This window comes from Rhamphochromis sp. 'chilingali' (genome assembly GCF_963969265.1).
Source record: "Rhamphochromis sp. 'chilingali' genome assembly, chromosome: 1".
Classification (NCBI taxonomy): domain Eukaryota; kingdom Metazoa; phylum Chordata; class Actinopteri; order Cichliformes; family Cichlidae; genus Rhamphochromis; species Rhamphochromis sp. 'chilingali'.
This window is the reverse complement of record NC_137929.1, coordinates 70763956-70791132: the sequence shown is the minus strand read 5'-3', so window position 1 is coordinate 70791132 and position 27177 is coordinate 70763956. Positions and strand designations below refer to the sequence as shown.

The window sequence follows — 27177 nt, the reverse complement described above, 5'->3', positions numbered from 1 at the left end:
GTCATTCACATGTTTGTAGAAGAATGAAAAGAGCAAAACTAATACTCAAAGTACAAATCTTCTCCTCCACGATCAACACTGTCTAATGAAGATTCAGGAATAACTGATGACGCCTCAGCAGGCTCTGAAAGAGGAGCAGAGTGAAGGATGAAGGTCGTCCATCAGACCGAGTGTGACCTCAGCTTCCTGTTCAGGGACAAACATCACTGATGTCAGCTGTTCACCCTTTTACCTTTATTTAAATACTCCTGTGTGTGAATGTTACCTGCTCTCACTGATGAGTACACAGCACATGGATCAGCTGACTGCTCTGTAACACACACACAGGGTTAGAGTATCACACACCTGTATGTGTGTTTCATGTTTATTTTTTCCAGCATAGCTCAGTGGTGCTCCTTGCTCCCCCTAAAGGCCATTCGTGGATACTCTGCTTTTGCAGGCAAAGCGCATCAAATCCAACTTTTTTGACCCTATGCGACCCATATCCGATCATGGTGTGACAGTGTGAACGGCACAAATCTGATATTTTCAAATCCGATCTGGGTCACTTTCGTATGTGGTGCTGAATCCGATACACAAGACAGACGCCAATTATCAGCGCCGGAGAAGACATCGTGAACACTTCCTGGCCATCCAGTGTAGATGTTAGTGAAACTGCTGGGAAGACAATGTTGGAGAAACGTGAACATTTTCTTTGTTCTGTATAATCTGCAGATTCTGACAGAAATCTGCAACTATCCTTTGAAGCACTGCTCCTCTAAAACAGCAATAAGGATCATTATTAGGTTATTTACTTTATTATGTCAATAACAAAATAACTTAAAGCAAAACTTGGGAAACATAAAGTCCGAAGTCTTTATATTAAGGCCATCAGTCAAACAACACTGTTGCTCTGGGTCTAAACAGAGCGCGTTGTGTGTGACGTCTTCTTTTGCGCATGCGGCGCTTTGAGCGTTCACACTAGAGCGCGTTTGCTGTCGCATTTTATTTGTAGTGTGAACGAGCAGACAAAACAATCAGATTTGATCAAAAAATCTGAATTGAGCATCAAGACCTGCAGCGTGAACATAGCCTTAGACACACCTCTGAGTCAGTGCAGATTATTATGTATGCCAAAGTAAAAGCAGCTGCTGTTCTAAACAAACACAGCCTAGAAGTAATGCTTTTACTCCTTCCAGGCTGGACGACTGTAATTCATTATTATCAGGATGTCCTAAAAACTCACTGAAAAGCCTTCAGCTGATCCAAAATGCTGCAGCAAGAGTCCTGACAGGGACTAGAAAGAGAGCAGATTTCTCCTGTTTTGGCTTCCTGTTAAATCCAGAATTGAAATCAAAATCCTGCTCCTCACATACAAGGTCTTAAATAATCAGGCCCCATCTTATCTTAATGACCTTGTAGTACCATATCACCCTATTAGAGCACTTCGCTCTCGCTCTGCAGGCCTACTTGTTGTTCCTAGAGTATTTAAAAGTAGAATGGGAGGCAGAGCCTTCAGTTTTCAGGCCCCTCTTCTGTGGAACCAGCTTCCAGTTTGGATTCAGGAGACAGACACTATCTCTACTTTTAAGATTAGGCTTCAAACTTTCCTTTTTGCTAAAGCATATAGTTAGGGCTGGACCAGGTGACCCTGAATCCTCCCTTAGTTATGCTGCAATAGACGTAGGCTGCCGGGGGATTCCCATGATGCATTGAGTTTTTCCTTTCCAGTCACCTTTCTCACTCACTATGTATTAACAGACCTCTCTGCATTGAATCATATCTGTTATTAATCTCTGTCTCTCTTCCACAGCATGTCTTTATCCTGTCTTCCTTCTCTCACAGCAGATGGCCCCGCCCCTCCCTGAGCCTGGTTCTGCCGGAGGTTTTTTCCTCTTAAAAGGGAGTTTTTCCTTCCCACTGTCGCCAAAGTGCTTGCTCATAGGGGGTCATATGATTGTTGGGTTTTTTCCAGTGTATGTATTATTGTTGGGTCGACCTTACAATATAAAGCACCTTGAGGTGACTGTTGTTGTGATTAGGTGCTATATAAATAACATTGAATTGAACTGAAATTGAGGGGTGTCCTGTGGGGGGTGCTCTGGGTGTCGTCCCATTGCTTCAAACCATTCAATCCCAAAATATAAATACATCAATATCAATGTATAAATAAAATTGAATTGACTTATGGTGAGTGCCATGCTTTGTCGTTATGGTGGTTACTATGGTTACCTTTCCTCTTGCCAGCTTTCTTCTTGCTTTTGATGACCACCTGACCATAAGCGACGTCCTCAGGACCTGAGAACAGAGAGATGGATGGAGTGACTCGAGACGGAGTTCGGTCACAGCCAATATCTACAAACAAGCTGCTCTGTGAGGATTTTCAGTGCTCAAGATCATGTTTTTTTTTAAATTTTTATTATTATTATTCTTTTAAGATTTGCATTTTTATAGTTGCATGTTTTTGATCGGAGAAAATTTAGTAGGTTGTTCATAAAGTTTGTTTCCATATTCCTGAAGCAGGTTGTAGCTGTGGCATTGAAACATAAATATTATTATTATTATTATATGGTTCCTATGTTATGTTGTTTCCATCTACTGGACTTGAGTATGGCGCTTGTATTTGAATTGTAATTTTATATATATACATATATGTATATATACATATATGTATATATACATATATGTATATATACATATATGTATATATACATATAAGTTCAGGTTGTCATGTCTGCGTCTTATGTTTCCTGTTTTATTTTGAAGAGGTCTTGTGTTTCTATGTTCACTGTGTTTAGTTTTACTCTTTCCCTGCGAGTTCATTATGTTCAGGTGGGTTGTGCTGTTTTGATCTTTATAGTTATTATTTCCCTAGGTTTCAGTTATGGTTATCATAGGTTTAGTTCTTGTAATATGGCTTCCCTGTGTTCCATGTTGTGTCTACTGTGCCTTTCTGTACCATTCCAGGTTCCTATGTTCTGTCTCCCCAGTTGCTCTTAAGTTTACATGTCTAGAGTTCAGTCAGTGTGTTTTACTTTGAAGGTCCGTGTCTCATGTCAGTGTTTCTAGTTTTGTTTCCCTTGTCTCGTCCAGCCTGATTACTCCCAGCTGTGCTCTCCTCCTGTGTCTTGTTCCCTCGTTATCCCTCAGTGTATTTAAGCCCTGTGTTTCTCTTTGTCAGTGTCGTAGTCTCCCTCATGGCTGTGTTTCCCTGTGTGTTAGTTATCCATGTCCAAGTTTAGTTTTGTTATATTTTTCGTGCCATTCTGCAATAAAGCAGCTTTTTGAGTTTGATTCCTGTGTGGTGAGTTTTGCGTTCTGGTCCTTCCCCTGCCTGCACAGCTGAAACATGACATGTTCATGTGTACCTGAAGTTTGAGTCCTCACATCAGAGTAGACAGCTTGTAGATCAGCAGGATATTTGTCTGGAATACAGACATTCATAGAGGCAGTAGTTTTCAGCCTTCAGTAGTACTCCTTTTAACATAGATTTAAAGAGTACAGTATGTGGCTACATAACATGCTTGTCTTATTTTGATGACAGCACACATGGTGACAGTCTACCTCTCCTGTTGGCTCTCTGCTTGATCGTGACATCAGCATAGGTCACATCCACAGGAGGAGGAGATGGGTTTTTACTTCCTGAGAAGAGAGGAGGGGGAAACACATGAACATGATTGTGGTGACCCTCAGTATGTGTGAAATCTGTGTTTAGGACTTAACTTTGTGGTCCTTGTTGTGTTAGCCAATGTTGGGAGACATTATCTTCAAAAGTAACTTATTACTTTACAACATAATTAAACATTTATGCTAAGTGTTACTTACTGAGAAGATTAGCTAGTTAGAGTTTTTGCTTTTCCAAGACAATCATTTATCTTGTTGACACTAACATGTTATTACAGACTGAAGTACTCTGTGCTGGATATGATGGACTCTTTGAAGAAACGTTTTTAATATAATGTACATATTCTAGGAATTAGCTGGAGCTCTTCTGCCTTGCTCTACGATAAATCCTAAAGAAGTGAAAGGTGATGAAATGTACAGGGAGTGCAGAATTATAAGGCAAATGAGTATTTTGTCCACATCATCCTCTTCATGCATGTTGTCTTACTCCAAGCTGTATAGGCTCGAAAGCCTACTACCAATTAAGCATATTAGGTGATGTGCATCTCTGTAATGAGAAGGGGTGTGGTCTAATGACATCAACACCCTATATCAGGTGTGCATAATTATTAGGCAACATCCTTTCCTTTGGCAAAATGGGTCAAAAGAAGGACTTGACAGGCTCAGAAAAGTCAAAAATAGTGAGATATCTTGCAGAGGGATGCAGCAGTCTCAAAATTGCAAAGCTTCTGAAGCGTGATCATCGAACAATCAAGCGTTTCATTCAAAATAGTCAACAGGGTCGCAAGAAGCGTGTGGAAAAACCAAGGCGCAAAATAACTGCCCATGAACTAAGAAAAGTCAAGCGTGCAGCTGCCAAGATGCCACTTGCCACCAGTTTGGCCATATTTCAGAGCTGCAACATCACTGGAGTGCCCAAAAGCACAAGGTGTGCAATACTCAGAGACATGGCCAAGGTAAGAAAGGCTGAAAGACGACCACCACTGAACAAGACACACAAGCTGAAACGTCAAGACTGGGCCAAGAAATATCTCAAGACTGGTTTTTCTAAGGTTTTATGGACTGATGAAATGAGAGTGAGTCTTGATGGGCCAGATGGATGGGCCCGTGGCTGGATTGGTAAAGGGCAGAGAGCTCCAGTCCCACTCAGACGCCAGCAAGGTGGAGGTGGAGTACTGGTTTGGGCTGGTATCATCAAAGATGAGCTTGTGGGGCCTTTTCGGGTTGAGGATGGAGTCAAGCTCAACTCCCAGTCCTACTGCCAGTTTCTGGAAGACACCTTCTTCAAGCAGTGGTACAGGAAGAAGTCTGCATCCTTCAAGAAAAACATGATTTTCATGCAGGACAATGCTCCATCACACGCGTCCAAGTACTCCACAGCGTGGCTGGCAAGAAAGGGTATAAAAGAAGAAAAACTAATGACATGGCCTCCTTGTTCACCTGATCTGAACCCCATTGAGAACCTGTGGTCCATCATCAAATGTGAGATTTACAAGGAGGGAAAACAGTACACCTCTCTGAACAGTGTCTGGGAGGCTGTGGTTGCTGCTGCACGCAATGTTGATGGTGAACAGATCAAAACACTGACAGAATCCATGGATGGCAGGCTTTTGAGTGTCCTTGCAAAGAAAGGTGGCTATATTGGTCGCTGATTTGTTTTTGTCTTGTTTTTGAATGTCAGAAATGTATATTTGTGAATGTGGAGATGTTATATTGGTTTCACTGGTAAAAATAAATAATTGAAATGGGTATATATTTGTTTTTTGTTAAGTTGCCTAATAATTCTGCACAGTAATAGTCACCTGCACACACAGATATCCCCCTAAAATAGCTAAAACTAAAAACAAACTAAAAACTACTTCCAAAAACATTCAGCTTTGATATTAATGAGTTTTTTGGGTTCATTGAGAACATGGTTGTTGTTCAATAATAACATTATTCCTCAAAAATACAACTTGACTAATAACTCTGCACTCCCTGTGATGTCACTAATTTATTCTTTTTACACTACATTGTGACATCTTCCACACTAAAAGAATAAACTGAGATATAATATAGATTTATGTGTCAGGGGCAGCCCAAATACACATTTTATTTTGAAAGGTCACAGAGTAAATTGAAGAATCACTGAGCAGCATCACTCAAGTATTCATTCAAACCCACCATGACTGCATGTTTGGATGAGTAAAACCCACTGATCTGGACAGAGGTGACCCAGTCAGTTCATTTTTATGTAGGGTCAGAAGGTCAGCACAGTAATCAGATTACAACTGTTCATATCAGGTGAGTGAAAGCTTTCATACCTTTAAGTTTCCAGCAGAGGAACAGAACCAAACCTAGAACTAGAACCAGGAGAAGCCCAGAAACCAGACCTGCAACAATGGGGACCAGGAGAGAGGGAGGAGGAGGAGGAGGACAGGTGGATGCTGGGAGAGGAGGATAAGTAAGAGGAGGAGCAAAGTTTGAGGAGGTTCTTGGAGAAGGACAGTGAGGAGGGGGAGGACAGTGAAGAGGGGGAGGATGGATGATTTTGGGAGGATCTGGAGGAGAGATGATGAAGATGGTTCAGTCAGTTTATTATCAGGTCACATTGTTACATCATTTTTTAAACAGGAAGTGATGTCAGTGTTCTGACCTCTGACCCTCAGAGAGCTCTGAGGAGACTTTCTACCCTGTTCAGTAGAACAGTAGAGACCTTCATCAGCCTGCGTGATGTTAGTGATGTTGTGCTTTGCTTCAAGACCATGGCGACTTCCTTTGGTGAAGAAATAAGCTTCGACCGTGTCACCATTCCTCTGTCTGCAGCGCAGAATGACATCACTTCCTGTCCTCACAGGAAGTGCAGGGATCTCCAGGATGACATCTTTATCTGACCATCAGAGACAAACAGAGTTAATGAGAGCAGAGTCACACAGAGACAGAGACACAGGTGGAACGTCTCACCTGTAGTTTCTGATTGGACACTGAGGGAGACGTTGTCACTCTTCTGTCCAGAGGAGTCCTCACACCAGAAGGTTTCACTGGGAGGACAAACAGCCACAACAGCGTAGGAACCATGAACCCTCCCAAAGCCTGCAGCTGCTCCACAGTCCTCAGTGGGTCCTCCTCTGGTCCTCTTCACTGTCCATCCTTCAGCTGTCTGTCCATCATCAACACAACTCAGAGACACTGAAGAAGATCCTCTGAAGACCTGCTGAAGGTTTGGACTGACAGACAGAGACACTGGAGGACACACACACACACACACACACACACACACACACACACACACACACACACACACACACACACACACAGTAAGTGTATTTGTGTTCTTGTTGGAGTCTCACTGTTTCACTCCATCAACTCACCTGCAGAAACAGTCAGTGCAGACAGCAGCAGCACACACACACCTGCAACAGGAGGTCAGAGGTCAGTAAAGGTCAGAGGTCACTAAAGGTCAGAGGCTCCTCCACCTTGTGTACCTGCACAGGTGAGGAGCTTCTTTCTCTGTGTGAATGTGACCAAACAGATAAGCAGACGTCTGTGACAGTCACACTGATGGGCCTGCAGTCATTACAAAATCACATGAAAGTTAGAACAGGGTGTGTGTAATTATTCAGCCCCTGAGTCAATACTTTGTAGAACCAGCTTTAGCTGCAGCTCCAGCTGCCAGTGTTTCAGGGTCTGTCTCTACCTGCTTTGCACATCTACAGACTGAAATCTTTGCTCATTCTTCTTTGAAACAGCTCCAGCTCAGTCAGATTAGATGGACAGCGTTTGTGAACAGCAGTTTTCAGATCTTGCCACAGATTCTTGATTTGATTTAGATCTGGACTTTGACTGGGCCGTTCTAACACATGGATATGTTTCGTTTTAAACCATCAGACCTGTAAAGAACAAATATTTTTGAACTTAAAGATCGATACCCTACAGAATACATTTTAATAGGTGGTGATTGGAACATGACTCCTGATGAATGGACTGATAGATGGCCCTCAAGGACAGGTAGACCACAAAAAAATAACCTAATTATAGATTTTTTGATAAACAACAATTTGACAGATATTTGGAGAGAAAGAAATCCAGGAATTAAAAGCTTTTCCTGGTTTAAACCAAATGGAGCTTGTAAATCTAGAATAGACTATTGGCTAGGAAGTGACATCATTCTTAGCCACACTGTAAAAGTTGTGATGTCAAATGCACCTCTATCTGATCATTGCTTTATTGAACTGTGCTTAGAATCGGAAATTAGACAATCAAATAAAACCTTCACAGACAAATCAAATAAAAGAACTTATTGGAAGTTCAATGCCAAACTTTTACAAAATGAAGACTACTGCAACATAGTCAAAAAAATTATAAAAGATATTCTGGCTGATCATCTAATTGTAGGATATATCAGTAAATGGGAATTCATTAAATTCAAAATTAGAGAATTTAGTATTCAATTCAGTAAAAGAGTTAAGTCGAAAGCAAAGAGAATATGAATGTAAATTATTCCAAGAAATTACTTATTGCTGTAGTAAAGATGATCTAAATACCCAAGAAAGGAGTAAACTTATGGAGTTGCAAACTAAATCAGACCAGCTCTACCTAAATAAAGCAGAAGGACCTTTTGTGCGTTCATGGGCCAAGTGGATTGAGGAGGGGGAAAGAAATTCTTCATATTTTTTTAATTTAGAAAAAAGCAGACAGAAAAGAAATTTTATATCTTCTCTGTTAATTGATGGCATTGAATGTGACGACTCTAAAATTTTGGAGAATGAAATTTATTTTAGCCGAGCAGCTGAATAGGGGAATAATGTTGACGCGCCCGCTGTTCAAAACATAAGTCAAAGTTCCAGATTAAAACCTCTTTATTTGTTATCGAATCCTTAAAATCCAGAAAAACAGTGATCAAAAACATTCTAAGCTTGAGCGGTCAGCAAAAGTCGACTTCCCCCACCCCCACTCATTCACAAAAATTCCCTCGGGCCGTGAACAGGTGATATAGCAATCACTATCACTATTACCGACACCACGTGACCCAAAGCTACGCCTATCCACAACAGTGTATTTTGTGAAACAGAAGAGGAGGATCTGGACCATCTATTCTTTTTGTGCAATTTTATACAAATATTTTGGTTGGATTTTCATACCTGGCTTTATTCCAGTGGGATTCAAATGACCCCATTTACCTTTAATATGATATTGTTTGGAGTGTTTTTGAAAGAAAAGAAAGCTAATTATGGTGTTAATGTGTTATTAATCTTGTGCAAGCAATTTATACATAAATGTCGCTTTTTCAAGACCAAACCAACACTAGCTTACTGGAAAAACGACTTAAACCTGACTTTAGTTAAAAAGAAAAAGGCTGCTTTTTTGTTTCCTTTTTGGAAGACTTTGATTTAGTGAGTTAATAATCTGTTAAGTTATGTGACCCCATCTTTATAGTTTATTTTTCCTATATATGAAAGTTGCTAATATGTAAGGAATGTCTATTCTCTGAATGTGTAATATATGGTGCATTTTGTTTGTATGCTAATTTTACTAATAAAAAAAAGCATTCAAAGGAACTACTTCCTCTTCCGCCTTTCATAGTCATGTGCGAATTACGGCTGTATAAATGTCTGGCGCGCGCACTCACAACAATGGCTGAGCGTAAGTGTGCGGACGTATTTTACCTCCACAAACAGCCGAGAAGTGGTTTGCGATACATGTGGCAAAAACGTGCTCCAAGAGTGAGGTGTTGTGGCCATACTTCCCAACCTTGAGACCTCAGAATTAGGGAGACATTCAAAAGGGCTGTTGGGGTGGGGTGGTAAATACATTTTACAGTGTTTATTTATCGGGTAAAATACCTTAAATGTCACCGTTTTCAATGGCAGACCCGGAAACAGTGGGGGTGTCCAAATTCAGAGGCTGCTTCCACCTTAGCACCCGGCCTTCGCGGTCTAAAGAAAGCCGGGTAGTATGTCATGAGCTCCCTCGGTGGATTGAAACTCAGCCGTCTGCTCCTTGCTCTCTAAAATATAACCCCGTGCTGGCGTAAACTCTCCACCGTCTCACACTTCTGTTTAATCATTTTCTTATTCAGCTGTGTGAGGAAGGAGGAACCCTCCCGAGGGATTAATAAAGTTACATTTAATTTAATCTAATCTAATAACTTTAATCTCAGCCAAACCGATTTACTCACGAACAAATAAAACACTGAAAAAGCCAAACAAGAACATTTTTAAGTTATCAAAGTGACTTATACATCATGTTTAGTAGCCATAAACTGTTCAGACTGCTTCCATCAGGAAGGAGGTTCTGCAACATCCGGTCCCGTACCAGCAGACTGAGAGACAGCTTCTTCCATCAGGCCATCAGACTGCTGAACACGTCATAGACACCTCAGCTTCACTACTGGAACTTCAACATTATGCACTCCACACTGTATATAAATGCCACTGTTTTGCACATATTCAACTCTGTATATTTTATATATTTTATTATTGTTTACTCTATTTAATTTGTAAAATATGTGTACACACACACACACACACACACACACACACACACACACACACACACACACACACACACACACACACACACACACACACACACACACGTAGGAAAATATTTAGTATACACATCCAGAAATGCATACACTATTATATATTGTACATATATTTATTAGTTTCAGATGTAGCCATTCTTGTATTTTGCTTGTTTACATTATTGTATTTTGCACCACTCTGTTGCTTGTGAAGCTCGCACACAAGAATTTCACTCACATGTGCTGTACCAATGTACCTGCACATGTGATGTGACAATAAAAGTGATTTGATTTGATTTGATTTGATTTTGATTTGATGTTTAACCCGAGTAGCGCGGGGGTTTGAAGACGATGTGTCGGCTCAGATATTTGAAGTTCACACAGCTACATTCTCACCTGAAAACATGTTAAAAGTTTTTTTGCCACCCAGGAAGAGAAATAAGAGTAATATTAAAAGTTGCTGCCACCCTTGTTCCATCCATCCATCCATCCATCTTCATCCGCTTTATCCGAGGCCGGGTCGCGGGGGCAGCAGCCTAAGCAAAGAGGCCCAGACCTCCCTCTCCCCAGCCACCTCCTCCAGCTTATCCGGGGGAACACCAAGGCGTTCCCAGGCCAGCCGAGAGATATAATCTCTCCAGCGTGTCCTGGGTCTGCCCCGGGGCCTCCTCCCGGTGGGACATGCCTGGAACACCTCACCCAGGAGGCGCCCAGGGGGCATCCTGGTCAGATGCCCGAACCACCTCAGCTGGCTCCTTTCGATGCGGAGCAGCAGCGGCTCTACTCTGAGCCCCTCCCGGATGGCTGAACTTCTCACCTTGTTGGAAACTGGAATTGTCTAGGCCGCGCTATGAATTCTGCCATATGGTTTTTCAATTTTGTTGTCCTGGAAAATCGGGAGAAATTCAGGAGAATGGTGGCTCCGGGAGATTTTCAGAACGGGCACTGAAATTCAGTATTCTCCTGGAAAAATCGGGAGGGTTGGCATGTATGGTTGTGGCAACATCACTAACCTTATCAAACACCTCAGAGTAAATCATATCACAGAATATGACGAGTGTATGTTGAGGCGAACTGAAGAGAAGGACAGGGACAGATGCTGCTAGGGCGAGACAGACGTCTCTCACGGAGTCCTTTAGTGCTGCAGGCAGGCAACGTGTTCAAATAGCACAACTTCAGTTTTTTTGTTTCTATATGATGAACTCTGCATTATTAAGTGATGAGAACAAGTAATCTGATGCCCTGTAATCATTATGACGCTATAATTTGAGATACAATAAATAAAAAACGTTTTTGTACAAAGTATCGGTATCAAATCAAATCAAATCAAATCACTTTTATTGTCACATCACATGTGCAGGCACACTGGCACAGCACATGCGAGTGAAATTCTTGTGTGCGAGCCCCACAAGCAACAGAGATGTGCAAACACAACAACACAAACGAGCAAAATACAAGAATGGCCAACCTGAAACTAATAAATATATGTACAATATATAATAGTGTATGCATTTCTGGATGTGTATACTAAATATTTTCCTACGTGTGTGTGTGTGTGTGTGTGTGTGTGTGTGTGTGTGTGTGTGTGTGTATACACATTTTTACAAATTAAATAGTAAAAAATAATAATAAATAAAATATATAAAATATACAGAGGTTTGTAGTTGGATATTGTGCAAAACAAGTGGCATTTATATACAGTGTGGAGTGCATAATGTTGAAGTTCCAGTAGTGAAGCTGAGGTGTCTATGACGTGTTCAGCAGTCTGATGGCCTGATGGAAGAAGCTGTCTCTCAGTCTGCTGGTACGGGACCGGATGCTGCAGAACCTCCTTCCTGATGGAAGCAGTCTGAACAGTTTATGGCTGGGGTGACTGGAGTCCTTGATGATCCTCCCCGCTTTCCTCAGGCAGCGCTTCCTGTAGATGTCTTGGAGGGAGGGAAGCTCACCTCCAATTATCCGTTCAGAGCACCGCACTACTCGCTGGAGAGCTTTGCAGTTGTAGGCGGTGCTGTTGCCATACCAGGTGGTGATGCATCCAGTGAGGATGCTCTCAATGGCACAGTGATAGAAGGTCCTGAGGATGCGGGGGCTCATGCGAATCTTTTCAGTCTCCTGAGAAAGAAGAGGCGCTGCTGCGCCTTCTTCACTGTTTTGTTTGTGTGTACTGACCACGTAAGATCCTCAGCCAGATGTACTCCAAGGAACCGGAAGCTGCTCACTCTCTCCACAGCAGCGCCGTTGATGGTGATGGGGGTGTGTACTTCTCTGCACCTCCGGAAGTCCACTATCAACTCCTTTGTCTTTGCGACGTTGAGGGTGAGATGGTTGTCTTGACACCAGTGGGTCAGGGCGCTGACCTCCTCCCTGTAAGCCGTCTCATCACCGTTGGTGATAAGACCCACCACTGTAGTGTCGTCCGCAAACTTCACAATGATGTTGGAGCTGTTAGTGGCTGTGCAGTCGTAGGTGTAGAGTGAGTACAGGAGAGGGCTCAGTACACACCCCTGTGGAGCACCAGTGTTCAGTGTGATGGGGGATGAGGTGATGCTGCCCAGTCTGACCACTTGGCGTCTGTCAGACAGGAAGCTAAGGATCCAGCTGCAGAGGGAGCTGCTCAGTCCTAGATCCTGCAGTTTCCTGTCCAGCTTCGAGGGAACGATGGTATTGAATGCTGAGCTGTAATCTACAAACAGCATCCTCACATACGTGTCTCTCTTCTCCAGGTGTGACAGGGCAGTATGTAGTGTCAGGGCTATGGCATCATCAGTGGACCTGTTGTGGCGGTATGCGAACTGTAGAGGGTCCAGTGAGTCGGGTAGTGCAGAGCAGATGAAGTCCCTGACCAGCTTCTCGAAGCATTTGCTTACGATGGGGGTCAGGGCTACAGGTCGCCAGTCGTTCAATGAGGAGATGGTGGAGGATTTGGGTACAGGGACGATGGTGGCCATTTTGAAGCAGGCTGGGACTACAGACAGAGAGAGGGAAAGGTTGAAGATGTGCGTGAACACTCCAGCCAGCTGAGCCGCGCATGACTTGAGGACGCGGCCGGGAATCCCGTCCGGACCAGTAGCTTTGCGCGCGTTCACCTTCCTGAAGCACCTCCGCACATCCTCCTCAGACACAGTGTGCGCACTGTGTCTGAGGAGGATGTGCGGAGGTGTATCGGATCAGTATCGTCGATACCACCCTGAATATTACTTGGTATCGGATCGGAAAGGAAATCAGTGGTATCGCACATCAGTAGAAATCACTGTAAATAAACGCACTGTCAGCTTTTGTAAAGGTCTCCTGGTCTGCGCCTGAGTCCGCCAACAAAACCCTGCCAGGAGAGCATTACAGTGCGTTGTTTAACTGTATAAAAAGTGAATCATATAAGAACAATTCTGACATGAGTAATGACACAATAAGTGTAAGGACACATGAAGTATATGAAGTCATAGGTTATCTGATAATAAATCCTCTGGTTTGGATCACATCACTGCAGAACATTTAAAACATGCTAGTTTAAGGCTAGCTCCTCTTCTAGCACTCTGCTTCACTGGGTTTATGATTCATGGCATATGATGATGATGATATACCTTTATTAGTCCCACAAGGGGAAATTTCATATCTTACCATATATTACCAGAGTCAATGCTGTGTATTTTACTGGTACCAGTTATAAAGGACAACACTGCAAAAGTGAGCTGTTTGGATAATTACAGGCCGATTGCACTAGCCAGTATTTTATCTAAGGTGTTAGAATCTTGTTTGACAGAGTAAGTGAGTTCATCTCTTCTCTGGATAATCAGTTTGGCTTCAAACCAAAGCACGGCACTGACATGTGCATATATGCACTCAAGGAAATAGTCAGTTTGTATAAAAAATTCATCTGTCCTCATGTGTTTCATTGATGCCTCTCAGGCTTTTGATCGAGTGAACCACAGAAAACTTTTTGATAAAATGAAGAGACAGGGAGTTCCTCAGTACATCGTGAGGATTCTCTCTTACTGGTACGCTCATCAGAACATGCAGGTTAAATGGGGAAGCAGTATTTCTGCCCCCTTTGGTGTCAGCAATGGTGTCAGACAGGGTGGGATTTTGTCTCCAATTTTATTTAATTTATATGTCGATGATTTGTCCATACAGCTGAGAGCCTGTAACACTGGGTGTATATTAGGTAAAGCACTGATAAATCATCTCATGTATGCAGATGACCTGGTTGTTTTTAGTCCAAGCAGTGCTGGGTTACAGGTGCTTCTTAATGTCTGTACTGAATATGGTGTGCAATATGACATTGAGTAAAATGCTGCTAAAAGTGCTGTTCTGATATGTAGAACCAAGCAGGTAAACTTCCCTTTGTTTAAACTGGCACAAAAAACTCTTGAAGTTCATAAAAAGGTGAAATACCTCGGTCACTTTATTACTGAGCAAATGAATGATGATGATGACATATACAGACAGCGATGTAAGCTCTATGTGCAGGCAAATACTATTGCACGCAAATTCAGCTTTTGTTCACTTCCAGTTAGTGGCTTTGTTTAAAGCGTATTGCACACTGCTATATACTGCCCCCTTGTGGTCATCCTACAAACAATGTAGCATGCAGAAGCTGTACATTGCATATAATGATGCAATGAGAATTCTTTGTAGGATAACTAGAGGGGGTAGTGCCAGTCAGATTTTTGTAGATGTGTGTTTGGACTTTTAAAGCACTTTTGAGAAAGTTAGTGTTTTATTTTAGAGAATGACTGGATGGTTCTAGTAAAAGTATAATTTTAGCACTCACAGATCTGACAGTGAGTGGTTCCCATTACTCATTCAGAAGTTCTAATGGTATATTTAGGGCCATTGTCTTGTTGGAAGGCAAATCTGTGTCCCAGTTTCAAGTCCTTTGCAGCCTCCAACAGGTTTTGTTCCAAGATTGCCCTGTATTTAGCTCCATCCATCTTCCCATCATCTCTGACCAGCTTCCCTGTCCCTGCAGAAGAAAAACAGCCCCACAGCATGTTTCCACCACCATGTTTCACAGTGGGTATGGTACGTTCAGGGTGGTGAGCAGTGTGACTTTTCTGCCACACGTAGCGCTTTCATTTAGGCCAAAAAGTTCACCTTTGGTTTCTTCTGACCAGAGCACCTTCTTTCACATGTTTGCTGTGTCCCCTACATGGCTCCTGCAAACAGGACTTCTTATTTCTTTCAGTCAACATTGGCTGTCTTCTTGCCATTCTTCCACATAGGCCAGATTTGTGGGTTACACACAATTGTCCTGTGGACAGATTCTCCCACCTGAGCTGTGGAATTCTGCAGCTCCTCCAAAGTTGGCTGTAGGCCTCTTGGAAGCTTCTCTGACCAGAGCTCTCCTTGCTTGGTTTGTCAGTTTAGGTGGATGGTCATGTCTTGGTAGGAGCATAATTTTTCCATCTTTGCATGATGGATTGAACAGTGCTCCTTGAGATGTTGGGATAGCTTGGGATATTTTTTTATAACCCATCCCTGGGGGATTCCTTGGTCTTCATGAAGCTGTTTGTTCACTAATGTTCTGTAACAAACTACTGAGGCCGTCACAGAGCAGCTGTATTTATAATGAGACTAAATTATACACAGGTGAACTTGATTAGTTAATTAGGTGACTTCTAAAGGCAAATGATAACAATGGGTTTTGTCTATAGGTTTTCAGAGGGGGCTAAATACAAATGCACACCACACTTTTCAGATATTTATTTGCTTAAATTTTGAAAAAGATGTTTAACTTTTGTACCACTTTCCAACTATGTTGGTCTATCACAGAAAATCTCAATAAGAAACATTTAATTATGTGGTTGTAAGGTGACAAAATGTGTAAAAATTCAAGGGGTATGAATACTTTTTCAAAGCACTGTAGGTGCTAAATGATTCAGGTATATTCTTTTTAATTAAATGAACCCTTTGAAAAAATAATTTAGAAACTAGGTCATTACCAAGGACCAATTCTGTTTACATTATACATGCTTCCCTTGGGCAGTATCATCAGAAGACATAGCATATATTTACACTGCTATGCAGATGACACGCAACTTTATCTACCCATGAAGCCAGATAAACACACACTGTAGTGGTGAATTTCTGTCCCAAGCCTTGAAAAAATTTCTTCCACTCCTTAATGTGAGCTGTCCAGAGTTATTTCTGACTCATACATACAAATACACGATGTCATGGTCAAAAAACTGTTTTCTGCTACAGCACACATTTCCATTGCCGTACTGGTGCATTCTAACCTGCCCCCACACATGCGCCGTAATGTTTATCTTACCCAACAAAATAAACATGCAGCATTTATTCTCTGAGAACATCTTATAAAGAATCAAACATGTAACATAATAACTACACAGTATGAAAAATAGTGTAACGATGGTTAAAGGTTATTTTACAGTGTTACATTCCCCTAAAAGGTCCAGGTGATGAGGGGGGAAGTAACAAAAAGTGTCCGGGTCAGGAAAGGGAAACAGAGGCAGAATAATAAAACTCTTTGATTTAACCAAAGTTTCTATTAAAACTAACTAAAAGAGACTGACAAGCCGCTATCACCATTTAAAGGAACAAACAAAACTCAAGCGTTGGTCAATAAAGTACAAAGTAAGTCAAAAAGAGTGCAGCTCACTAGCTGCAAACACGGACACGCAGCACACTAGCTGAAAACCACAAAAACGCAGCTCACTAGCTGCAAACATCACAACCACTCAGCTCACTAGCTGAAACCACACTAATGGCACTCTGGCTCAGAGCTCACCTTTCCCTGGGCTTAAATTTCTTTAATTACTGACGAGAGTCAGCTGCACAGAAGGGAAAGGTGGCACCTCAGGCAGAAGAGGTGGTGGGACAAGCCCACACAGGCACCTTCAGGAGGAGGCCCTGCTAGGGCCGTAACATACAGTTACAGCTTGGCTATCTCTGTGCACTGTTGTTGCTTCTTTAAGGTACACGTTTGGTTGTAAGTAAGTAAAGTAAGTAAAACTTTATTTATATAGCACCTTTCAAGATAAAAATCACAAAGTGCTTCACAGAAGCTAAAACCTAAAAATAAAAATCAACCAAAAGCAAGTTTAAAAAGATGGGTTTTTAGCTGTTTTTTAAAAGCGACCACTGAGTCCACAGATCTCAGGCTCAAAGGGAGAGAGTTCCACAATCTGGGGGCCACAGGTCCAAAAGCTTTGTCGCCTTTTGTTTTCAGCCTCGTGTGCTGAACAGCAAGCAAGCCCTGGTCACATGACCTCAGGGACCTGCTGGGAATGTATGGATGCAAAAGTTCACTTATATATGTTGGTGCTTGTCCATGCAGGGCCCTGAAAGTCAAGGTCAAAACCTTAAACTGGATCCTGAATTTAACGGGGAACCAGTGCAGCTGAATCAGCAGGGGTGTGACATGGGAAGACTTGGAGGACTTGGTCAGAAGCTTTGCAGCAGCGTTCTGAACAACTTGCAGATGCTCCAAAGAGGCTTTACATAAACAAGTAAACAAAGAATTACAGTAGTCCAGACGGGATGAAACAAATGCATGAATGACAATTTCTAATTTGGAGCGCGATTGTGGTGCAGGAAAAAGGGAGTTAGTGTGTGCGGGAAGCAGTGTTGGTCAAGTTACTTGAAAAAAGTAATCAGTAACTAAATACTGATTACTTCTCCAAAAAAGTAATCCAGTTACTTTACTTATTACTTATTTTCAAAAGTATTTAATTACTTAGTTACTTAGTTACTTTTTAAAAACACGATTTACAACCTGAATAGGTAATAAAGCGATAGATCTTTCAGCCCAATTCTACTTTTACTGCATAATCCATCATACAAAATGTAATCAAATGGAAAAGTCTCTTTTTAAAAGTTTAAACTTTATGCATGAAGCAAAAACTTAATTATATGCAACATTCTCTGACTGGAAGAAATTTGTTAAACATTTAAACATATTTTCTGCACATTCCAGCACATAAAATATTTTGTGTGTTTACACTCAGTCTTTCAAATAGATGCAAGTAAAACACAGCAGAAAATAAATAAAGTCAAAGACTCAGCGGTCCTGTTGCTCTATTTTCACCTCTAAAGGAGGAGTGGGGTGGGCGGAGGTTTACCCTGGTGCAGGTGTGCTGCAGCGGTCAGTGGAAGAATCTGCGAGTTTCTCTGTGAGTTTCCCATTACATTGTAGTGCACTCGGTGCTTGCTTGGAAGTTTAGGGTTTTTTTTGCTGTAAAAAGAAGTTTTCTTCCCACGCACAGCGGACTCTAATGTTTTTGTCACGTTTTATGGAATCAAACTCAAATAAGGTCAGTACTTCCACGCTTTAAACGCTGTCATGAATGTCGCACTCACTTACGTCACTGTCATGAGATATTCTCTCAAAAAATCACGGTTTTAGTAACGCAGTAACGCAGCGTTCCTACGGTAAAGTAGCGGTAATCTAATTACCGTTTTTGCAATAGTAATCCCTTACTTTACTCGTTACTTGAAAAAAGTAATCAGATTACAGTAACGCATTACAAGTAAAACGTTACTGCCCATCTCTGGCGGGAAGGGGAGGGGCCTTCTTGTTGTTATTGTCTGGGCCTGAAGTGTTTTAGGAGTCTCCCTTGCTAGATTAGCAGCTAGCATACGCAATGTGTTGGAGGCTTGTTGCTAGCTAGTTAGCGGTGCTACACACCTAATACTCTAATAGTCTGTGTTATTGTCAAGGGTAGTGTCGTGGATGAGAGAAGGAGGACCCAAACGCTGGACTCACAGGCAGGTAGGTGAAGGTGGATGTTTATTGCCGAAGGAGTGAGCAAACAGTACAGAGGGAGGAAATGGCTGGCTGGCTGACTGAATGAATGAACATACAGACGGAGGGACGACATGAACATCAACATCAATGACACGACAGAGAACTGGTGAAACCGAGGAACTTAAATACACAGATTGAATGAGGACAATGATTGGAAACAGGTGAGTACAGGGCTGAACATAATCTGACTAATGACACGGGAGACAAGCTGACACGGGGAAAAAACAGGAAGTGAGAACATTAATGTGGCGAACTAAACTGAACATGAACAAACTGAAATCACTGGGTCAACGACCCGGGAACCCTGACAGTACCCCCCCCTTCAAAGGCCGGCACCCGACGGCCAAAAGAAAAAAAAACAGAACAGGGCGGGCGGAGGGGGCCCAGGACGGAGGGACGGAGTCCACACAGAGACAGTTCAGGTGGGCGGCCACGTGGAAGGCAGCAGCGACCACTGAGCCGGTCCGGTGGGCGGCTGCGGCGGTCGAGATGAGACTGTTCCGGTGGAGACGAGACAGTTCAGGGGGCCGACCGTGCGGACGGCAACGGCGGCGACGCGGACACAGTTCGGGAGGCCGACCGTGCGGAAGGCAACGGCGACGATGACAGCGCTGGTCCGGGGGCCGACCGTGCGGAAGGCAACGGCGGCCACGGCGGCCACTCAGGCGAAGGCGGTCCGGGGGCCGGCCGTGCAGAAGGCAACGGCGGCCACTCAGGCGAAGGCGGTCCGGGGGCCGGCCGTGTGGAAGGCAACGGCGGCCACTCAGGCGAAGGCGGTCCGGGGGCTGGCCGTGCGGAAGGCAACGGCGGCCACTCAGGCGAAGGCGGTCTGGGGGCCGGCTGTGCGGAAGGCAACTGTGGCCACTGAGCCAATCCGGTGGTCGACCACGCCGGCGACAAGGAGAAGGCGGCCGAGGAGCAGCCACAGGAGGCGGCACGGGAGCCGGCGGAGACTGAGGAGCAGCTGTAGGACCAGGCGAAGCAGAAGCCGAAGCCGAGGCCGAAGCCGAGGCCGAAGCCGAGGCCGGACCAGGCGAAGCAGAAGCAGAGGCCGAGGCCGGACCAGGCGAAGCAGAAGCAGAGGCCGAGGCCGGACCAGGCGAAGCTGAAGCAGAGGCCGAGGCTGGACCAGGCGAAGCAGAAGCAGAGGCCGAGGCCGGACCAGGTGAAGCCGAGGCTGGACCAGGCGAAGCTGAGGCTAGACCAGGCGAAGCTGAGGCTGGACCAGGCGAAGCTGAGGCTGGACCAGGCGAAGCAGCGGCTGAGTCTGATGCCGGACCAGGCGAAGCAGCGGCTGAGTCTGATGCCGGACCAGGTGGCGCGGAAGCCTCTGGCTCTAGACAGGCAGGGCCAGTAGGCGCAGAAGCCTCTGGTTGGAGACAGGCAGGGCCAGTAGGCGTGGAAGCCTCTGGCTGGAGACAGGCAGGTCCAGTAGGCGCGGAAGCCTCTTGCTGAGGAGCGGCCGGGCCAGCGGGTGCGGAAACCCCTGGCTGAGGAGCAGGAGAGCTCACAGCTGGCTCTGGGTGCTGTGGCTGCAGGTCTGAGAACCGAACAGGATGGTGGACGGGCGACTGGGAGACAGGGGGCGACTGGACTACAGGGCACTGGGCGGCAGACTGGACTACAGAAGAGTGAACGACAGACTGGACAGGCGCAGACTGGACTGACTGGACAGGAGCAGACTGGACTGACTGGACAGGGGACTGAGCTACAGGTGACTGGACAGGAGCAGACTGGAGAGCAGGTGAGTGAACTGACGGGGCTGGAAGCTGAACAGCAGGTGAGGGAACTGACTGGAGTGGAGATGCTAAGGGAGGAACAGAGGCAGGCTAGGCTGACGACGGAGATGAGGTTGGTGTGGCTAATGGCTGAGCTAATGACTGGGTTACTGAAGGGGACAAAACTGCAGCCTGGGCTAATAAAGCTGGGGCCTGAGCAGGGGACACCTCAGCTAGCCTAACCAGTGATAGTGCGAGGGCGTGAAAAGCTGGATCAGGAGGTGGATGAAGAGGTGAACTGATTGGCTCTTCCGTGCCTCCAGAGCGTGAGGGCACTGGCTGGAGAGCCTCAGCTGAGTCTCTAGGGGGGTCAGGCCGGATCCTGGCCGCCCTCAGCCTAGGTGCTGGGACAGGCACGGGAGGTGGCTGGACACCAGTCACCCCCACCCGAGGAACAGAAGTGGGTGTGGAGGTATACGGGGTCACAGCTGCCCTCGTCCTGGGAGCGGGCACAGGTGTGGGTGTCGGCTGACTGATTGGAGTGGAAATGATGACTGGGTGAGTGATACTGACAGGTTTATTGGGGATTGTTCTGGTTTTTCTGCCACCACTATTTACAGTCCTTGGAGCAGAGCAGAAAAACTCTTCCAGGTCCACGTCCTCGTCTAGGAGGGAGACTCCCCATGAATCAGAAATGAGTCTATTGTGTGTTTTAAGTGAATAATCAGACGGTGAGTGCGAAAAACAGTCACTGGAGCTCACCATCGGCAGTTGCTGGAAATAGTCCTTGTTATGGCGACGTGTGCGCCGCTTTCTCCGGGAAGAGGCAGTGGGCGGGGTACACAGCCGAGCCTCTGGCATGGGAGCCTCCATTGAGCTGAGGTGGGAGGCGGAGCCGCCGTGCCATGGCGAGGTTGAAGGTCCGGTGAGTAAAACGGCTGGCGGGTGAGCGAGGAGCGGAGCAGCGGGAGAGCGAGCGGCCGAAACTTGGCCTGTGACGCCCACTCTCCGCGGCGAATGCTCTGATGCAGGTGAGGCAGCAGGTGGAGGACCGCGGCGTCTCCGAGGCCCGCCCAGAGCCAGACGAGTCCCCTCAAAGACGTGCTCCCTCTCTGAGAAGAGCCGCTGTTTCCACCTGAGCTTCTCCGCCCAAATGGAGAGCGCTGCGTCCTGCCGCTCGAAAAGGTCCGAGTCCGCTGGGTCAAAAGCGTGTCTTCTTGGCACGGGTCGTGTCATTCTGTCAGGGGTAGTGTCGTGGATGAGAGAAGGAGGACCCAAATGCTGGACTCACAGGCAGGTAGGTGAAGGTGGATGTTTATTGCCGAAGGAGTGAGCAAACAGTACAGAGGGAGGAAATGGCTGGCTGGCTGACTGAATGAATGAACATACAGACGGAGGGACGACATGAACATCAACATCAATGACACGACAGAGAACTGGTGAAACCGAGGAACTTAAATACACAGATTGAATGATGACAATGATTGGAAACAGGTGAGTACAGGGCTGAACATAATCTGACTAATGACACGGGAGACAAGCTGACACGGGGAAAAAACAGGAAGTGAGAACATTAATGTGGCGAACTAAACTGAACATGAACAAACTGAAATCACTGGGTCCATTTGGATCCATTTTTAGACAGCGATGAGATCATCTGCACACTCCACAGAGGCCCAGAGTTACTGTTAATATCAAAAATATAATGCTGTCGTTTGAGATTTTAACATAAGACTGTGAGTGTAATGGATGTAAAACTGTTTAAATCTTCAGAGCTCTCTACAGCCTGGTAACATGGAAACTTTAAAGACATCAGCAGAACGTTTCAGTAGTGTAGTCTAATTTGTTCTTTTCATTTAATAATAGAGTCCATATTATATCAACAGCTACATTCACCCTGGAGAGAAACTAGTGAGGGGGACCATCAGGACCAAGCTGGGAAAGTTATATATTTAAAAATATATGATCCCCTCTGGTTACTCTGGTATGAATAACTCTGAATCACTTTATGGTAAATAACACACTATGTGTAAAAAACTGTAAAAGAATTCCAGATGACAAGTTTGTAGTTCAACATACAAGTGACGACCTTTGTCCTTCATCAGGTTTTATTTAATTGTGTTAGAGAAACTCAAACGTGCTCTTCATGCAGCTGAGTACATCAAGTGTTTAAAACGGAAGCTGTGCAGGTCTGAGATACAAACTGAGGTCCTGTTAATGCTGATATATAGTGACACTGTTGCATGAGTGATTAATCCTTTTGTTTTTTTGTCTTTAACTTTATCAGTAAAACAGCTGCAGCTTTCACTGACAGCACATGTGGCACTTTAACCTTTGTACTGTTTTCATCAGTTCATGTTGCAGTTAACATGTGAACATGTTGGATGATCTGTCTGCTGTCACTGGGTGGTGCTGAGGTCTGAATCTGAGGGCAGCTCCTGTAATCACAAAGACAACAGAACCATCAAACTCAAATAGAAATTTTATCCCTCAAATCTGAAATAAAGCTGATTCTTCTGTCCTCACACACTCAGGATCTGAAATTCTTACATTTTTTTCAGCATTACAGTACACTACAGTACTTTAATCCATAGTTCCTGATTAATGAGGAGTTACTGAAGTACAAGCTTAAAAAAATGTTATTGTCTTTACAGATGTGGCAAGAGACTGAAAACATGTTGATTGCACATATTTAATATTCAGCTCTGCACAGGAGCTGCAGCAGGATGCAGCCTGTTGCTTTTACAGTATAATACTTGTAATAAAAGTACAGTAACAGTAATTAGTGACCGAGGAGCCCGGAGCGTTTCTCTTGATTTCTTTAGTAAATTCATTCACCTGCACGGCTTAGCTCTCAGGACCGAGCTAAGGACGGTAGTTACGGATTAGCTTACAAACATGTTTAACTTACCGAAAAAGTGCAGCGGGGCCTCGGGTCCTTCTGTCGGTAGTCCAGTTTACTGGAGAACACCTCAGGCTGTCAGGTTAAAACACTCGGTCGTGTTTTCGTAGCGTAAACGCTGGCCCTCCTCTCAGAGCCTACGCTCTATCTGCTATTCCCGAACAGAGATACGCAAGTTGCTCCGTGACTGCAGCTGCCAGTCAAAGCTGCTATGATGACGTTACACCCCAATTTAACATCACCGCGGTAGGAATTAGAATCAAACTTATGGGAGAGGAGACCCCTTGAACATCAATCAGCGTGATGAGAACTGTTGATAACAAAAGAAAGAATCTTTGGAAAAAAATTATCTGAGGAGAATAAATTAATTTTAGTCTGACCCCAGTCCCATCCGCTAACATGGAGGAGGCGGGGTTTATGACCTATACTGCAGCCAGACACCAGGGGGCGATAGAGACGTTTTGGCTTCACTTTTGGGGAGCTGTCGCGTCGTCCATGTTTTATACAGTCATTGGTTCTGACTGAGAGATTTCTGAAACAAATTCAAGCGTACAGCTCTGCTATCACTTCCAACATAAATGACGACAGAAAACTAAACAGCAGTGATGTTTGTAGGGTTACTGAAGTTGGGCTAGCTGGTATATAATGATGTGCTAAATGATCGCTAGCTACACAGCTATGTTAGCATAACATAAACACAGTGAAGCTGGAGGATGAACGCAAACTTTTTCCACTGGATAAAAGTTAACGTGAGTGTTCTCGGTGGTCAGGAACAAATGTAATCGCATGGCAGGATGCTGTAAAAGGACCAAACTTCAGCCAGGAGAACAACTGAGATAATCCATCCACAATACGAGGTTAGTCATTCATATACTGCTGCATGGGCTGGGCTGTAGTTAGATCGGAAGGTTTTAAAAATAAATAGTGGTGATAAAAACCGAGACAGGCCAGCAGTGACTGTATTTGGGGGGTGAGATTAAATAGAACAAGATACGAAGCATTAATACATGTTAAAAACACAAAAGCCATATTAAACATAGCATACTTTGGGCCCAGAAACAGGAATCATCATGTCATCACTTAAAGACCGGATTACTTAAACTGCAGGAATGTCTTAAAGACATAAAGACCTGGATGGCCGCTAACTTTCTGCTTCTTAATTCAGATCAAACTGAGGTTATTGTACTCGGCCCTGAAAAGCTTAGAAATATGGTATCTAACCAGATTCTTACTCTGGATGGCATTACCTTGGCCTCCAGTAACGCTGTGAGGAACCTTGGAGTCATTTTTGACCAGGACATGTCCTTCAACGCTCATATTAAACAAATATGTAAGACTGCTTTCTTCCATTTGTGCAACATCTCTAAAATTAGAAATATCCTGTCTCAGAGAGACTCTGAAAAACTAGTTCATGCATTTATTACTTCCAGGCTGGACGACTGTAATTCATTATTATCAGGATGTCCAAAAAAACTCGCTGAAAAGCCTTCAGCTGATCCAAAATGCTGCAGCAAGAGTCCTGACAGGGACTAGAAAGAGAGAGCAGATTTCTCCTGTTTTAGCTTCCCTTCATTGGCTTCCTGTTAAATCCAGAATTCAAAATCCTGCTCCTCACATGCAAGGTCTTAAATAATCAGGCCCCATCTTATCTTAATGACCTTGTAGTACCATATCACCCTATTAGAGCACTTCGCTCTGCAGGCCTACTTGTTGTTCCTAGAGTATTTAAAAGTAGAACAGCTCGATCCAGTTTAATGATAGTTAAGATCAAATTTCATCTCCAGCTTTGTGAGTCAGAAAGAGCTTCCTGTTATTTCTTAGTTCAGTGCAGTGAATCTCTATTAAATGGATAATAAATAAATGAGCGCAGCAGCTCTGAGTTTGACTCACCGAGGAGCAGAGAGACACACGGAGTCTTCATTATGTCTGGATGACGACTGAACATCAGTCTGAGAAGCACAGAGACGTCTGCAGCTTCATCACTTCCCCTTTAACACATGCAGTCTCACTAAATGTCGCCACACTGAGGGGTTGGTGAGGGCGGGGCTTGCTTTAATGAGCCGCAGCCTGTAGTTATCATTTACAAAGATTAAAATCATCATGTTACCATATGATCTGTCCCACCACCTGATACAGGTGCTCACGACGTTTCCATTCATCCCTTTTCTCAAACATTTATCCAGTTCACCGTTGTAGAGTGGGCTGAAGCCTGTCCTGTCATATGATGAGAGATGGGGTGGTAGAGGCTGGCAGTCCACCTTTACAAACAAAGCTTCATTCTTGTGTTTCTTCAGGTAAGATTTGCCTTCACCAAAGTCCTTATATCACAAATTTAAAGTTTGTGGTTGGCTCAGGTTGAACATCAAACACTATTTCCTTGCCAACAGTGAAGATAAATCCTGCAGCAGTGAACTCTCAGTCGGACATTATGAAGCGTGTGATCAGCAGTATGAGCTCCATCCCAAGGTGTAGTTTTAGACTAATAACATACTTTGTTCAACTCATATTTCATATTCAGATAAATATATTTGTTTGTGACTTATGGCACTTCTCCATCTTTGTCTTCATCCATTAAATGCAAAAAGAAAAGAGCAGCTGCTGAAAAGCTCCAACATCACAAATTCACCACCTGGGGTCCGTTCTTCGTACCTCGCTAAGTAAGTTAGCTGGATTTGATTGTGGACGATTTCGCGTGATCCTGGATCGTTCGGTTCCCCGAAGCTCATCCGGGACTTGCTGCCATAGCAACAGAGCCGTAAGCGTAAACCTGCTTGGGAGCAGGTTTACTTTATGTAAACAGGATTAGATCGCGGCCACGCAGGTATGTCCGCTTCATTTATACGAAAGCAACAGCGATATTCCACCACTGTTTCACCATAAATAAATAACATCAATGTAACTAAAGATAATGCAGCACTTGATCCTTTTATTGATGTCACACAGATACATACAGGTCATTTCCTAAAAAAGGGAAATGTACTATTAACATTCTATTACATGTATGTGATTATTACAGATGTAATTCATATTTCAGAGTAGTAATTGTAAATTACTTCGTGTAATCAAGATGAGAGACCACGGCTATAAAAGCGAAGGTGGATTTGGGAAGTCTGTCGCAGCCATGTCCTGTCCGTATACGCGAGCCACCCATTGCAGAAGGTGCAAGATTGATAAGGAGAGTCCTCAGAATTCAGCGTATATTGCGGGACAGACAGGATCCTTTAGCTCAGCGCGACAGTGTGCTCATAGAGAGATATCGATTTTCCCGTGAGGGTATTATTTACTTAACCAACTTGTTGACGAGGGGGTGCAGGACCACCACCTGTCTTTTTTTTTGCTCTGCCCTTTTCTTGGTTGCTGTTATGAACAAACTAACAGATTATTTCAGGGTCTCTTTCCAAGAGACTAAAAGCAATATAAGTGATAAATATTACCATTCTGTAGAATATTCTTATATTTCACTTTTACTTGTTCCCATGTTCTAGTGGGTCCTGTTGTGGCTCTAATGTGAAAGGGGATATAATATAACATATTATAATATAATATAATGTAATATAATATTGGATAATATGGTGTGATATGATAAATCTACCCTACCGCCTACTGGTGTTGGCCAGAGGGGTCGATGGCGCGATATGGCAGCCTGGCTTCTGTCAGTCTGCCCCAGGGCAGCTGTGGC

At 44.0% G+C, this 27177-nt stretch overlaps 1 protein-coding gene across 1 annotated transcript; it reads right to left on the bottom strand.

The window, feature by feature from the left end:
• Positions 1-25462, bottom strand: LOC308396496 (uncharacterized protein). Its single transcript, XM_080881850.1, has 10 exons — positions 25389-25462; positions 6954-6995; positions 6547-6825; positions 6239-6472; positions 5907-6143; positions 3544-3621; positions 3348-3404; positions 2212-2277; positions 266-310; positions 1-186 (listed from the first exon to the last, which is right to left on the bottom strand). Exons 1-10 carry the CDS (start codon positions 25441-25443, stop codon positions 179-181), a joined length of 1101 nt encoding a protein of 366 aa, XP_080737976.1. The 5' UTR covers positions 25444-25462; the 3' UTR covers positions 1-178.
• Between the last annotated feature and the right edge of the window lie 1715 nt (positions 25463-27177).

Excerpts from the sequence above, each read along its gene's own strand:
- LOC308396496 (XM_080881850.1), bottom strand. The coding sequence starts at position 25,443 with ATGTTCAGTCGTCATCCAGACATAATGAAGACTCCGTGTGTCTCTCTG. Across the intron at positions 3,622-5,906 it reads CCTCTGCTGGAAACTTAAAG|GAAGTAAAAACCCATCTCCT; the intron begins GTATGAAAGCTT and ends CTCTCTTCTCAG. Across the intron at positions 3,405-3,543 it reads GCAGAGAGCCAACAGGAGAG|ACAAATATCCTGCTGATCTA; the intron begins GTAGACTGTCAC and ends TCTGTATTCCAG.